General features: G+C 28.5%; 1 protein-coding gene across 1 annotated transcript in view; it reads left to right on the top strand.

The window, feature by feature from the left end:
- Positions 1-16,311, top strand: part of LOC117178695 — a 26,846-nt gene extending 10,535 nt beyond the window's left edge. Inside the window, exon 3 of the mRNA XM_033370122.1 lies at positions 15,982-16,311. Coding sequence (XP_033226013.1) covers positions 15,982-16,311 — 330 coding nt within the window. The remainder of the gene's footprint in view (positions 1-15,981) is intronic.
- Positions 16,312-16,872: the final 561 nt, after the last annotated feature.

Genomic DNA, 16,872 nt, shown 5'->3' with positions numbered 1-16,872 from the left:
TATATAATTTATATTTTATACTTGAAGTAACGTAACCTCAAAATACACGCATTAAAGAGGCGCGCGAAGTATTCAAATCATGAGAATCGCCAGCCCAGCATCAAAAATCTGGCATTATTAAAATCCCATTCTCTTCATTTTATTTCAAAGCAGATAGAGATATAAATAGAACCGCCGAAGTATTCCGACCGGCAATCGTGCACCTTCGAGTTTTCAAATTCAGATGAGGAGAAATAAGTTGCGCGCGCAACCCAGGCATTTATATCGTCTCCTACCATATTCACGCGGTCATAGACGTGTCATAGTATTGGACCACGTCTCGTTTCAGATCTGGGATCACTGCGCTGGACAGATTGTGGGCAGTCTCCAGGATCTGGCCACTCATATAGGCGAACTTGAAGTATTATAAGTCTAATCCCGCTCTGAGTATACGCTAGATGGCGCAGCGTTGCTTCCCTTGTTCACATCCCGCAAACCTATGGCAGAGATGAGGTGGGAGATTGCCGTGATAATGGAATAGAGAATGTGAAAAACATGCGCTGATAACTGCGCCCTCTTGGCGGATTACCTAAGAGTTACTTTAAAGGCGCAAGTTGCACGTCGGTAAATGACCAAACTTAGCAATTTCTGAAATGATTTACCAATTAAGTTTCTCCTCAATTAGTTACCACAAAAATATCTTTGTTGCCGATCTGAAAGTTTGTAAAGACTTCGGTGGTGTTCTATTTATAATTTTGTATCTCGATCCCCATTAAAAAGAAATTAAATTATTTGGCGATTTTGATGTTTCGCGTTATTCTTAATTTCATGCAGGAGTCGATTTTGAGGTTATGTTTTTCAGGTGTATATAATATGGATATTATTACTATTATGTATATTATTTATGTTAATATAATTATAAAATATTATATTATTATTAATGACTATTTGACTATCTTTTAATAGAAATAGTTCAACTTTCAACTAAAGCAATTAGTTTTCTGTAAAAAAAAAGATTTTGAGTAAAATACATAAATTAAAAAAAAATTGTTGAAATTGTTTTCAACAAAATAGCTAAATTTTTAAACAAAAATTTAAATTTTTATCCAAAAGGCTGAATTATATACTAAAAGAAAATGGAATTTTTAATAAAATACATTAACTTTGCACAAAAGAAATTTATTTTCCAGCAAGTCTAATTTTCTTTAAATTAAATTAAATTTCTTTAAATTATTGAAATTAATTGATAATGTTTGGAATGTTTTAAAACATCCTAAAATATTAAAAATCCTTTGAAATTTTGCAGTGCTCTTAAAAATTCCTTGCAATTTTAAAAATACCCTAAAATATTTTAAATCCTTTAAAATCTCATACTAAATTGTTAAATTCAATGGAAAATTCCTTGGAATCTATTAAAATATCTTAAGATATATCAAATCCTTTGAAATCTCATATTAAATTACTGTAATCAATTGAGAATTCCTTGGAACCTTTTAAAATAGTATCAAGTATTTCGAAACATTCAAAATCTTTGAAACACCTTGAGATCTTTCCTAAATTATAATAAATCTTTCAAAATCTCATATTAAGTTACCGTAATCAATTGAAGATTCCTTGCACATTTTGAAATACTCTTAAATATTGCAATACCTTCAAAATATTTTGACCTAACTTGACCTTTTTCTTAAGATTTTTAAAGTACTCCTTTAAAATTCTTTGAAATTCCTTAAAATTATAAAAATAAGTTGAAAAATCCTTGACACCTTTTAAAACATCCTCAAATCCTCAAATATTGACAATCTGTTGAAATCTTCAAAAAAACTTGTAAAGCTCTTGAAAATTCCTTGAAATTTAAAAATACCCTGAAATATTTCAAATCCTTTAAAATTTCATATTAAATTACTGTAATCAATTGAAAATTCCTTGGAACCTTTTAAAATACTCTCAAGTATTTCGAAACCTTCAAAATCTTTTGAAACACCTTGACACCCATTAAAGATTTCTACCATACTTTGAAATTGTTTTGAATAACTCTGCTAAAATTGTTAAAATTATTTGAAACTCCTTTAAATTATAAAAATAAATTTAAAGTTCCTTGACATCTTTTAAAAAATCCTCAAAATTTAAAGTCCTTAAAAATCTTATGAAATCTCTTGAATTTTTAAAGATTCAGCTTGAAATTTAGAAAAAATAAAAATTTCAAAACGTTAATATATATAATATATATATAATATATATATAATTTTGTAATTATATACAAAAATCGTTTTAGAGATAGTTAAACTTTAACTCGAGTAATTTATGTTAACACTTTAATTTAATACTTTAATTAATCTACAAGCCGTGTGGAATAATGAAGGGGGCCCCCGTCAGGGTCCTCATGGATTGCCTTCATGCCTTGTGGAATCCATGAGTGTAATCCAGCCGTGGTTCCTTATGGAAACGACATGCTAATCGATAGGGGCCCAACATAGGCTTCCCTCATGGATCGCTCATGGTTGCTACCATGAAAGCCCTCTTGATTTTTTTTTGCTAGTGCTGACACCTCTACTAGCATATCTCTGGGATGATAACACTATTTCGTACTGAGCTGTCAGGGTTGGGCCAGCAATAGATATCGTTACTAGCACAGTACTATTCCAATAGGAAATTAACCATGGGCGGCAGTACTGCGTCAGTGCTAACTATTGCCGTACTGCTATACTCTAACCATATGACAAAGAAGGTATTTAAAAAATAAATATTAATTGATTGCGAGTATTTTGTCTGCAGATATTAATAGTCCTGTTTAGAGTGAATACATATATTACATTTTTAAACATTATATTACAAATAAAATTTCTAACGCTACGGGGTATCGAACCTACATAATCTATCCCTAAATCTATCGCCTAGCAGTCGGGAGTGCTAACCACTGCGCTAAACCAACAAGATGAAACTCGATGAAAAAGCCATCCTCATAAGCTACTGTTCAGAAAAGTTGAAGTATCAAACTTTAAGCTCTCTTTTTATAATTATTTATTATTATTATACGAAGTTTTGTAAATGTAAAATATACGAACTATTAACAGGCATATCAATAAAATAATGATCAAATAAATAATTTAAATCTATTACCATTTTTCTTCGCGTAATAATTGTTTTTTTTCACGTTGTAGACTACTTTAAAATTTTTTACAATGACGGGAAATGTAATTTTTTATTAATATTGAACATTTTTCATAAAAGATGAAACTTATCATTTTTTTCATAAAAAAGCAGGAAAAAAGTTGTTTCCGGGACAGATGTATTTATAGTTTTTTGAAAATTTAGAATTCATGAACTATACCTTACAACGTATTTTTTTATGTCCATTTGTTAGGATATAAAGTATTTACCCTTCCGACTTTGAAATTTCAATCGTTGATCCGTGAGGGCAATCAAGCTCGGCCCCCAGCGGGGGGCTCTATGGAACATCCATATTGTCAGAGTTCGAATTTCAAAAAAGAGTTATTGAATTTTTCTCAGAAATTCGTTGTTTGCAAGTCTGAACTCATTAAACCAAAATATTTGTGTCGTCAACAAAATATTGATCCTTTGGACTTTGAAATTTGAATCTTTGATCCGTGAGGGCAAGCGAGTGGGGTCCCTGTGGGGACCCCTATGGAACATCCATATTGTGAGAGTTCGAATTTCAGAAAACTGTCATTCAATTTTTGACATAAAAGCATTATTTGTAAGTCTGAACTCATGAAACCTTAAAATTTGTTGTGTCAAAAAAATATACGTCCTTTGGACTTTGAAATTATAATCGTTGATCCGCGAGGGCAACTGAGCTGGGTCCCCTGCGGGGGCCCTTATGGAACATCCATATTGTGAGAGTTCGAATTTCAAAAAAGTGTCATCCAATTTTTGACAGAAATGCATTTTTTGGAAGTCTGAACTCATGAAACCTTAAAATTTGTGGTGTTGAAAAAATATTCAGCCTTTGGACTTTGAAATTCGAATCGTTTATCAGTGAGGGCAACCGGGCCGGGCCCTCGACGGGGGCCCTCCACACGGGGCTTTTTCCACACGGAAACATTTAAATTTTTAAAATTTTAAAATTTTTCTGTTTTCTAAATTTCAGTCTAGAATAATTTAATCCAGAGATTGTCCAATTGAAAAACGTACGATTAAATTTTGAATGCTTTCAATTAATTCATGATTATTAATTTTTTATAAATAAACTTTCAAGTTTACAATTTAAAATTTGAAGACTTGTATCTCATCGAATTTAAAATTAATCTTATTGAAAAATCGAAAATGTTTGAAAATTAAATTTCAAAAGCTTTGAATTTTTATTGATCCCAATTTCAAAACTCTAATCTACAAATATTTCAATATTTAACGTTTTTGAACTTTTTTCTTTTTTTAAATTTCAATCTGAACCTTTACAAAATTTCAAGAGATTTCAAAAGATTTTTAAGGAGTTTAAATATTTGAGGATGTTTTAAAAGATGTAAAGGAATCGTTAATTTTTTTTTATCATTTGAAGGAATTTCAAAGAAATAAAAAAAATTGAGAAGGGTTATTTAAAAAAAGTCAAAAGTACTTTAGAAATCTTTAAAAAAAGTTATAGGTATTTCAAAAGATTGTAAAGGATTTCACGAATTTGAGAGAATTTAAAAAGTTTCCAAGTAATTTTTAATTGATTATAGTAATTTAATATGAGATTTTAAAGGATTTGATATAGTTCATGGTATTTTAAAAATTTCAATATATTTTCACGAGCTTTAAAACATTTCAAGAGATTTCAAATAATTTCAAAAGATTGTAAATATTTAAGGATGTTTTAAAAGATGTCAAGGAATTTTCAACTTATTTTTATTATTTTACGAAATTTTGGAGAATTACAAAATTTTAGAATGGTTATTTAAAAAAATTTAAAAGTACTTTAAAAATCTTTAAAAAAAAGTTTAAGGTGTGTCAAAATATTCTGAAGGAATTGCAATATTTGAGAGTGTTGAAAAATGTTCCAAGGAATTTTTGATTGTTTGCGTTAATTTAATATGAGAGTTGTTTTGAAATATGCATACAATTTAATATATTTATGCATATTAACTGTTATTAATAGGGGTAATAGGCACAGTTCGCCCCTGGATATTAATGATTTAATAGAAAAAGTTAGATATGAAAAAATAAGATATATATGTTCGTTTTTTATTCTTGCAGTGGATTTTTTCAATTTCTAAGAATTTTGCGAGTCACTCAAAAAAAATACTGTTTAAGTTAACCGTTTGTAATTAATTCTATTAATAAATATTACGAGTTTACCGCAACATGAATTTTGTAAATGGAAATTTTCAATTAAGTAATTTCATTTCAGGATCAAATGTTTTCCAACTGTTTCAAAACATTATTGATCCAAAAGAGAATTTTAATTGCAAATGGGTTTTCTAATATTATAGGAAATAACTCTGTTCTTAAAATTTTTCTATCGTATTATAAAATTTGTAAACTTTTTCAAACTTTGAAAGAGGTAAGAAAGATATAATACATAATGGGCAAAAAACTTAGAATAGTTAATCTTTTAAATGATTGTGTTTTGATTTTAAAACACACGAAAGAAAATCTAGAAGATTTTAGGACAATTAAAAGATTTTTAGAAAAACTGAATGATTTGAAAATATATTTAGAAGGTATAGACGTTTTGTAAGGGTTTAAAAGTAATTTAAAATTTGCAATTTTTTAGACAGTTTAAAATTTTCTATACATTTTTAAAACAATTTTTAACAATTTTATAAAATGTTGAATAATTCGAAAAAAATGTTAGAAGCTATTTAAGAATTTTGGAAGGATGAAATTTTGTTGTTAAGATTCCTCTGGAAGTTTCTACAAATCTCTAAGTTTTGCAGGTCATTGTAAAAATGTGATTTCTTATTACAAAAATTATTTAGGAATTTCAGATTTCTTTGAAGAGATTAACAATATTTAAAAACATGAATAGTTTTTCGAAAAATTATTTTTAAAATTATTTCTTCAAATCTTCTGAAAGTCCAAAATATATTTTAAGCTGACTCTAATTTTTCCTAATATTTTGTGTGTCCTGCAAAATAAAAAAAATGCATAAAAATTTTCTGCATTTTTGTCGACAAATGTGAAATCTTCAAAAATGCTTTTGAAATATCTCCGGAATCCTATGAAAATTATATTTATATAATTTTAAAAAGAAACAGATAAGCGGTGATTCCTTCTTGTCAAAACTTGGAATGTGGTTTTACTTTTGTAACAAGCAAATAATTATTCCAAATTTTTATTTTGTATTAAAAATGATTGTAATTGCAAAAAAAAAAATTTTAACTCTAAACTGAAGCTGAAATTAATAGCCCTTTAAACAAATTGGGCGAATTCAAAACAAAATCACACTTTGCGGACTATTCTAATTTAATAATTTCAAATTGTCTGAAATATATAAAAAATTCTATCGAATTATATTAAATTAGGAAATATTGTATATAAAAATTTAAAAAAAAAGATCAAACAACCACTGCATGGTCCTACTGTCAGCAACCGTCAACTAAAAATGACACCAGCTCCCAGAATATACGCGATAAATCACACTTATGGCCACGTCTCACGACCGTGAACTGGACGGTATATAGTATTTATTTTTCTCGGAAATTTTTAAGTATTAATACTTTTGTTTTACCGGATTCTTGAGTCGACGCATTTTTTATATGTTTGAAATATTTTGAAAATATTTTTAAATATTCTTTAAAAATTTTTTTTTTCAAATTAAAACAAATAAAAACTTTCCCCGGAATTTTAACCCAAAAATTTTTATTTTTTTTAAACCTTTACATATTCTGGAAAAAGAATGTAAAAGTTTATTTCAAAACATTCAAAAATGTACATTTTCTTTTATCTATTAAAAGTCTTCTCAATATTAAATTTATTTGTTAAAGTTTCAAAATTATGTTTTTAATAATTCTAATTTTTACTTTTTTGTTTAATGGCGCATAATTATTAAAATTACCTTAAAATTTTCCAGATTTTTTTAAACAATTTTTTGAAATTTTTTAAAAAGTTGAAGAATATTCGCTCAAAATTATTTGTTGATAAATTTGATGATTTTATTTAAACAATCTTGAAATATTTTGAAATATTCTCTTTAAATTAACTTTAAAAATACAAAAATTGAAAATTTCTAAGGAAACTTAAGAAAATTTTAAAGAAAAATATTAAACAACCACCGCATAGTTCCACTGTTAGCGACCGTCATCTAAAAATGACACCAGTCCAAGCATATACGCGATAAATCATATTTACTTTTTCGGAAATTTCTGAGTGTTGATACTTTTGTTTACCGGATTCTTGAGAAATGTTAAGGCAAAAATTTTTAATTTCTTAAATACTTTCCAAATTTTGAAATAGAATCCAAAACTTTATTTCAAAATCTTCAGAAATGTAAATTTTCTTTTATCTTTTAAAAATCTTCTCAACATTCAAATTTTTCAGAATCTTTTTTAGCAATTTCTTGAAATGTTTTGAAAAAGTTGTAGAATATTCTCTCAAAATTAATTTTTGATAATTCTGACAATTTTTTTTTTAAATCTTGGAATCTCTTCAAGTATTCTCTTCAAATGAACTTTAAAAATAAGAAAAATGTTACATTTTTTTAAGAAACTTAAGAAAACTTTTTTATAATATTCAATTCTTTCAAAATTCTTAAAAAGCTTTTTCTTTCGAAATATTAAAAAATCTATATTTCGCTCAACATTTATCGGCATCTCAGCAAATATCAAACTGAAAACATCCACTAAAATTATATTCGCACAAAAAATTTGAAAGGCTTTCTTGTTTTTAAAAATAAATTGTTAGAGAAAATTTTTAAAGATATCTAAAAATGCTGAGAAAGAATCCATAATATCTTCAGCAATTTAAAAATTTTTTAGGACGTAAAATTTTTAAGAAAAATTTGGGTGTTGAAGTGATTAAAAATACTTTAGAAGTTTAAAAGATTTCCTAATATTTATCAAATATTTATAAAACGACGAATTTTAAACAAATAGTTAAATATTCTATAAAAAAAAGTATCTTTCAGTTTTAAAAACCTGTCATTATTTGCAAGATTACATGATTTTCGCACTTTTTCCACAACATTTAAAAAATGTAATGACCCTATCAAGTGTTCCAGGTTTTGTGTAAAAGAAATAATTATCTTACGTTCTGTCCCATTTGTGTTCTAAATCAACATTCATACCTTTCGTAACACAAAAATTATAATTAGCCTTTCGACTGAATTGTGCTTTAATAAATTCGTCCAATTTCACTACAAAAAAGACTTTAAACAAATTATTGAAAAAAATCGGTTTTGAAAGATTTTGAATTACATGCTTAGAAAGTTTTTTTAAACTTTAAAAGGTTTCAAGAGAATGAAACAATATTCTTAAGATTAATACGAACATTTAGAAGGATTTTTTCTATATTAATTTTTTGATAAAATTTTTTTTAACATTTCTATAAATTCCGCGAAAAAAATCGGAATAATTAAGACAATTTTTTTAATTCTTTTATATTTTTTAAAATTTTAAGAAAAATTCGCTTCCTTTTCAGATATTTAGAAATTTTAGAAGATGCTGAGTGATTAAAAAAAATATATTTCCGCAAATTCACCAAATATTTTTTAAAAACAACCTACATTTGTAACACAAAAAGTGATTTTTATACAAAGATTAATTTTCAAGTATTAAAAAGACAAATTAAATAGCTCAATTTTGAACCTAATAACAACGGATTTAAAAAAGTTTAATTTTCAATAAAAAGAAGAATGTTTAACCTAGAAAATTAATATTCTGATAAAAAACAACAAATTTGAAAACAAAAAATTTAAAATTGTCAACCAAATAGATCAAAATCAACAAATTTCCAAAAAGAATTAAATTTTTAATGAAAAAGATGATTTTTTAACAGAGAAGATAAATTTTCTACCAACAAAAACAATGAATTCAAAGAATATATAGTAATCTTTAAACGTCAAAAAAGTATTAATTTTCAATAAAATTGTTTGTTATTTTCCACCATATTTTTTTTATCGTTATGTACTAAAAGAATGATTAAAATTTTGATTAATAGGCTCTAAAATTAATCTTTGAATACCAAAAAACAGTAATTTTTTCAAAATGTTTAATTTTCCATAATTAAAAAAATTCCCTTAAGATCATTCAGATTCTTTTATATAAACTTTTTATTCAAAGCATCCCAAATTCACCTAGCCAGTTTGCGAACTAGAATATAGACCATATACGCGAAATTACCCACTCTGATCTTCTCTACCGACATTGTCACACTGGAAAAATGCCGCCCTGTTTGACCGCTCAAGTAGAACCGTCTATCATCTATTTCAGTTCGTAAACTGGCCTGAGTGATTGGCGAAAATCGTTCCAAATTAAATACATGGGATCGCCTATCTCCCACCTCATCTCTGCCTATGGCCCCTAGCAGCACGCGAACCACCATGTTTCTTGTTACCGGTAATCACTCTTTGGAAGGCTTGAACCGGCTTGGAGGTTATTTGAATGTTGTTCAAATAAAAAGGAAAATTAACTGTTTATAAGTTTTTCAAGTCAATTATCTGAAAACTATCTGGAAGGCATGTGCCGTCATGAATTATCTTGTCTTAGGGATCTGAGTATACTCTAGATGGCGTCTATGATCGCTCACCTAGAAAGCATTGAGTGTCCACAGCCTGGCACAGAGCTGTCAGATCGAGCCTGAAATTTACCCCCACTATACCTATCGTTTGGGAGCCGCAAAACAGAAGGTGCCTGATTACCACTGTTAGTTCGTGTGTAAGCCGAAAATACACGATTCGACTTCGGTTTTCTGCCGTACGATGATTGCCGATCTGAAAGCTTCGGAAGACTTCGGTGGTCCTCTATTTATATCTCGATCCCCATTTGAAAGAAATGGAAGAAATTGCCGAATTTAATGTCTCGCGTGATTCTTCATTTCATGCATAAATCGATTATGAGATTATGTTTTCCAGGTGTATATTAAATATGAATATTATTACTATTATGTAAATTATTAAGGATAATATCATAATTATAAAATAGTATATTGACTTTAATTAATAGTTGACTGACTTTTAATAGAAATAGTTAAACTGTCTACTAAAACAATTATTTTTGGCTTTAAATTGTTGACATTAATTGAAACTTTCTTGGAATGTTTTAAAATATCCTAAAAAAGTTGAAATTACTTTAAAATCTGTTGAAATTTTTCAAAGCTCTTGAAAATTCATTGCATATTTAAAAATACCCAAAAGTATCTAAATCAAATATGTTAAATCCTTACAAATTTTCTGAAATCTCTTGAAATTTTTTAAAGATCTTGAAAATATCTTGAAATTAAAAAAAAAACATGAAATATTTCAAATCCTTTAAAAGTTTATACTAAATTATTAAAATCATTTTTAAATTCCTTGAAATCTATTACAATATCATAAAATATATCAAATCCTTTAAAATCTCATATTAAATTACTGTAATCAATTGAAAATTCCTTGGCGTCTTTTAAAACTTCCTCAAATATTTAAAATTCTTTAAAATATAATTCTAAATTATTTAAATCATTTAAAAATTACTTAAAATCTATTAAAATATCCTAAAATATATCAAATCCTTTAAGATCTCATATTAAATAACTGTAATCAATTGAAAATTCCTTGACATCTTTTAAAACTTCCTCAAATATTTAAAATCCTTACAAATCTTTTGAAATCTCTTGAAATTTTTTAAAACTTCAGATTAAAATTGATAAAACTTCAAGCTTTAGAAAATTTGGGCTTAACAAAATTCTGATTACAAAATGTCAGAAATGTAAAATTTATGTGGTCAGGAATTTAGAATTTCCGCGTTGGTGTGAAAAAGAGGAAAATATAAATATACATTATTGAATATAATTATAAATTTATATACTTTTTTTAACATACTTTTAAATTTCGAACGCTTTCAATTTATTTATGAATTCTAATTTTTTATAATAAACTTCCAAGTTCAGCTTTGAATTTTATTGATCCCATTTTCATAACTCTAATCTACAAATATTTCAATATTTCAATATTTGGCGGACTAGCACCGCCGTGCTAGTCCGCCACTGCTAATATGACAATATGTCATCTCTCAGTTTATGCGGTCATTCAATCATTTTGACGTTACCGACTGAAGGAATAAAATACGACACCCTTCGTTATGACACGACGCGGCGCTAGAGCTCGACAGCAGCGCTTCTAGAGATCATCTAACTCAAGTTCGAAGTGATTTGGAATCAGCTGTTTTATTTTGTATCATGATCAATCATTATTAGAAAGTGTGTGAATCGTCCTAATTGAAAACGACCCACCGTTTCAGATCTCACAAGCTCGGCGGCAGACAACATTACATGGATTACGCAGAGTAATTAACTACAAATAATGTGAAGAATAACAGGTTAGTTCAGATGCAATTAATGAACGATTAATAAAGGACGAGAATTTGTAAGCTTTATGTATTTCACAATTTGTTTTGAATGATCGTAACCGAAACCTTGAAAATTTTTCTTTCTTTTTAAATACGAAGTTTTTGTGATCTAACTATTTTCGTTTTTATGAAACAACAAAAGTTATAATGTCAAATTAAATATAAAAATAATCATTATTTTATTAAATTTAAGAAAAAAAGTTTAAAAAAAACAGTCTGTTCCCAGATAACAATGTGCGCGTACGATGATGGCGTATTGACTCGTACTTGTGCGATTGTCCTGCATGCCGCGCCATCACTCGAGCAGACATATGCGCAGTCAATTGCGACGCATATCACTCGTACGCATGGCGGTGAGAGGCGAGCTCTAAAATGCATGCTTTATGTTAAACACAACCGATTAATTATTCAAATTAGGGAAATTGCTCATAATAATAATAAAGATGGTCGTTTTTATTATTTTATGAAGTAAATTTCAACAAATAAAAAAGCACGATTTGAAAAGAAAAAAATAAGGTTAGGTTTGGACGCATTTGACGTCAAAACTGCGTTGATGCAAGGAACTGGTACTAGCATTTAAAATTACAACATGCAGTTATGAAAAACAACTAAGTCAAAATTATAATTTTACTTACGACGTCACTCAAGAAAAAAAATCATTTAAATATAAAAAGTTAGAAAAAATCATTTGGAAATTTTTCACATTTCGTTTCGGGTAAAGGCAGACTAATCATTTTTATTATTTTCTTCAGGTGAGGGAATTTGAAATATTTCGATTTATCAATATAACTAGGATTGAATTAGATGATTATAATGGGTTTAATCATTAATTATTGGCAGGATGGACGCACAAGTGCGTCGCAGACAGCCTGTCATACGCAGTCATACGTGAAGTACGCCGTGATACTGATATGAGACGCATTACGCACGGACTCTGCCTACTCAACATACGATTACGACAGGTGATGACAGCATGCGTGCGTAACGTCTCGTACAGCGTGCCTTTTCAGCATATTAAATACATTTTAAATTAAATGGTCTGAACAGTTAATGTGATGCTGGTCCAAATTTCAATTAAGGATAATTATTTTTCAATAAAAAACAAAAACTTACTTTCTAAAAACAGTTTTATTTTGTAGTAAATAGTTGAATTTAGTGCGAAATTGTTGAATATTCAACCCAAGGATATGAATTTTCCAACAAAAAATAAATAAATTTTCACCTAATCAGTTAAATATTAAAGCTAAAAAATTTAATTTGTAACAACAACAAAAAAGAAAAAGAATTTTCTTTTTAAAATTATGAATCTTTAACCAAAAAAATAAACTTTGAAAAAAGTAGTTGAATTGTTAATGAAAAATGTTAAAGTTCATATTTCAACATAAGAGAATTTAATTTACAAAAAAATATACATTTTAATTTAACTAACAACAACGAATTTTTATACAATATACTTTAATCTTTAACTAAACCAGATTAAATTTTAATCAAACAGTTGCATTTTTAATCGAAAAAAATTATTTTTTACCAAAAATGCGAGTTTTCCAAAAATACATCAATTTTCAGCCCAATAGTTCAAATTTTCGTACAAATTGTTAAATTAATGGGCTGAAAATATATTGAACAAAAAACAGTTGAATTTTCCATCGGAAAATATGATTTTTTAACAAAAGAGTACATTTGTAACCAATCAGTTGAATTTTCAACAAAATATTAAAACTTTCAATTAAAGAAATTAATTGTTGACAAAAAAGACAAAGGATTTTTAAACTAAAATTATGAATCTTCAACAAGAAAAACTTAAATTTAAGAAAGTAGTCGAATTTTCTACAATATAGTTCTTTTTTAAAACATAAAATTTGATTTTTAACCGAAGAAGATTAATTTCTAACAGGACAGTTAAATTGTGAACAAAAAAAGAATAAATTTGTACAGAAAGAGATGAATTAAAAAAAATTGTTAGCCAAGAAAGAAAGGAAATTTCAATGAAATTTTTGAATTTTCAAACGAAAAAGATAAATTTAAAAAAAAGTTGAATTTCCAGGAAATAATTAAATTTTGAACCTAAATGAATGAACCTTCGCCCAAAAATAGTTAGATTTTATTATTGGGTTCTATTAATTCAGTTCGCATTTATGTGGGAAACCGTGAAAGAGAGTGAAAGATTTACAGGGAAAAGACTTTGAGGCCAGCATTAATAAATATGAATTTTGATCATTTGTGAACTAAAGAATAACATATTAAATAAAACCTAAAGTTCATTTCCAATATTTTAAAAATATTGGGTTAGAAAACTGGAAATTTTGCTTAAAAAATAAAGTTAATTTTTTACCGCATACTTTTGGATTTCGGACTAAGCTACCTGCGGGTAATAAGGCCTGTCGGCTAATAAGGTCTAAGTAACAAAAATTATATTTAAAATAACCGCTTTCGCTCAAGACCACACTAGCAAACGCATATTGCATGCAGATGATGCTACGAATTTGCGGCACGTGATAGCTTGTTCTCTGCCTCCATTATTTCATCATCCAGCATAAGACGCGACCGCACAGCAGGAATAATAAAAAAAGATCCAAAAAAATCGTTGGTATTTTTTGTAATATTACACTTAACTATCGACAATCATAGTCTTCATCTTTATTAATACATAATTCGATGATCTTAGCGATTTAAATAACGTACCGTGGTCCAAATATTTGTTATTTTTTTGTTCTTGTATATGTGGTCGACGTTTAATAAGGTGTACTAAATTTAATCATAGGCGATATTATTCTACTTCTTGTATTAAAGTTTGTTGATTTTATAATGTATTTTACATTACTTTTAAGATGTTATGAATATAAATAAGAAGTGCGCATATTTTATTAATTACTAATTATTATTATTTCAAATGATTCAAATATTATTAATTTTATTTATTTCTGATTGATAATCGATTGATCGTTATTTTTTGTGACTCGATCTCGATGCCTCCTAAACGAGCGTTGTCGTCAGAAAACGACCTGATGTCAGCTGTCCGAGCAGTGGAAAGAGGAATTTTTAGTTCATATAAAGCTGCAGAGAGGTACGGGGTTCATAGAAGCACTATAGAAACCATCTCAAAAGTGGCAGTTTAAAAAAAATATTGGGCGGAAAAGTCTTAGTGAGCGACGACCAGGAAACTAATCTGGTGAAAAAGATAATCAGGTTCACTGAAATAGGGCTACCTGTGACATCAGGGATACTTCGTCGCTTAGTCTACAAATTTTGCAAACTTAATAACATTAAGAACGATTTCAATAAAAACACCAAACTTGCTGGTAAAGACTGGTTTAAGGCGTTCATGAAACGAAATCCTGAAATATCAAAAAGAAAAGCTCAATTTATGAATTGAGCCAGAGCACAAAAACTAAACAAATTTATTGTTAATAATCCAAGTAATAAGCGTAGAATAGAGAAAAATTAATATTTTTAGATTTTAGCGCAAAAGCGAATTCTGAAATTTTAATTCTCACCAATTCAACTCTGCCCTTCTAGAGTTAAAATTATTTAAATTCACACATTTGCATAGATTTCTTTGTTGCATTTTTAAAGACGTTTAAATAAATGATTAAAATATAAATAAATATAAATTTGAATATTTTTCGAATTTATAAGTTATAAAAAGATTTAATAACGAAAAATTAGTTAAATAAATGCTTTCGTTAAATTTTACTAAGTCGATTGAGAGGAATAGGATTTTCACTTTTTCTGTTCCCGTTGGAGGATTTTTAGACCGAGGAAAAATCGCGTATTCATAGGAATACAAATTCTTAATTTTTCAGAATTCAACGCTTGTTACCGGGATCACTTTGCAAGATTAAATAAAGTCAATGATGAACTACATCTGAAAAATCATTCTGGAAAAATGTTTAACTTGGATTAAAAAGGTTGCCGTCTAACAATCCATCACTAGCAAACTGTTCTGGCTAAGAAGGGGGCCAAAAGAGTACATTTACAGTCTTCGGAACATGCAGAAAGTGTCACCATCGCGGGATGTACAAATGTACTAGGTTCTCCCATACCACCATTGGTCATATTCAAAGGCAAACGGTTGAAGCCGAAATTATACGACAACTTGCCACTGGGATCATTGGTAGAAAAATTAGCAAAAGGATATACGAACAATGAGCTTTTCAAAGAATTATCAAAAAATCTAGCCAAATACAGAAGTGCTGGAAAGTGTCTTTTGATAGTTGATGGGTCAGTCTGTTATTTCGATTTGTCCATAGTCAAACTCTGACATTTACTCGACATATCTTTATACTGTTAACCGTCGATCACCACCCATGAACTTCAACCCCTCGACAAACTAGTCTATCGGTCATTTGAACTACACTTAAATGCTGAAGTTTTATCATTCTTGGAACAAACTCCAGATAAGAAACTCACTAAAGCATTCTATAATATTATTCTTTCAAACGTCTGGTCCAAATGCATGACTCATAGTAATATTACAAGCGGTTTTAAAGCAACTGGTTTATATCCCTTGAATCCCTAGGCTATTCCGGAAACAGCTTTTGCGCCATCTATATTAACAGAAGTTCCAGCGTGTCTTGTACTTGATACTGTTGGTAAAGAAAATTTTCCACCTCCTAACCCTCCAGCGTTTCTTGAACTTGACATCGTCGACAAAGAAAATTTGCAACTTCCTGATTTCCGCAGGCCAACGACTCCAGAACCTTGTAATAAATCTCCAGCTGAAGTTCCGTCAGCATCAACATCAGCAGGAAGAATTAGGCAGACCCCAATCAGGCTTCTGGAAGATTTTACCGCGCGGTTTAAGGTAGTTCTAGTCTGGAGCCAAAGAAAAAAACGACCGCATCCGTAAAGAAATCTACTTCCAAAAATAACAGTGGTACTTTAAAAAAGCAAAAGAGCTAGTACTGCCATGGTTCTGAAGAGGACGAGATAGCTGATATTAGGCAATGCATTAATGAAGTAAATGGTATCATGGGGAGTGCATCGGTTTGTCAATGGGAGATACCGATAAGAGTACTGCTAGGCGAGGCAATTTAGACTGATAATAATTGGATATTTTTCATTTTATTACAAATGTCCGTTAGCTAGGCCTTTTTACCCGCAGGCAACTTATACACATTGAAATTCCGACTATTCATGTGTTAATATCTGAACAATTTCATGACACTATTTTATCAAATTTGTGACACTATTAACCAGAAAATATAAATTTTCAACAAAAAAGACCATTTACAACCAAATAGTTCAACTTTCTAGAAAAGTAATTCAATTTTTATCCCAAAAAGTCTGATTTACAATAATATATTTACATTTTCATCTAAAATTCTGAATCTTCAACCAAAAAAAAGTTGTTCGTTTTTTAACCAAGTAGTTAAATTTTTAACCAAGCAGTTTGAATTTTAATCATAAG

This window comes from Belonocnema kinseyi, chromosome 8 (genome assembly GCF_010883055.1).
Source record: "Belonocnema kinseyi isolate 2016_QV_RU_SX_M_011 chromosome 8, B_treatae_v1, whole genome shotgun sequence".
Classification (NCBI taxonomy): Eukaryota; Metazoa; Arthropoda; class Insecta; order Hymenoptera; family Cynipidae; genus Belonocnema; species Belonocnema kinseyi.
The sequence above is the reverse complement of the archived record's forward strand: the minus strand, read 5'-3'. Positions and strand labels throughout refer to the sequence as shown.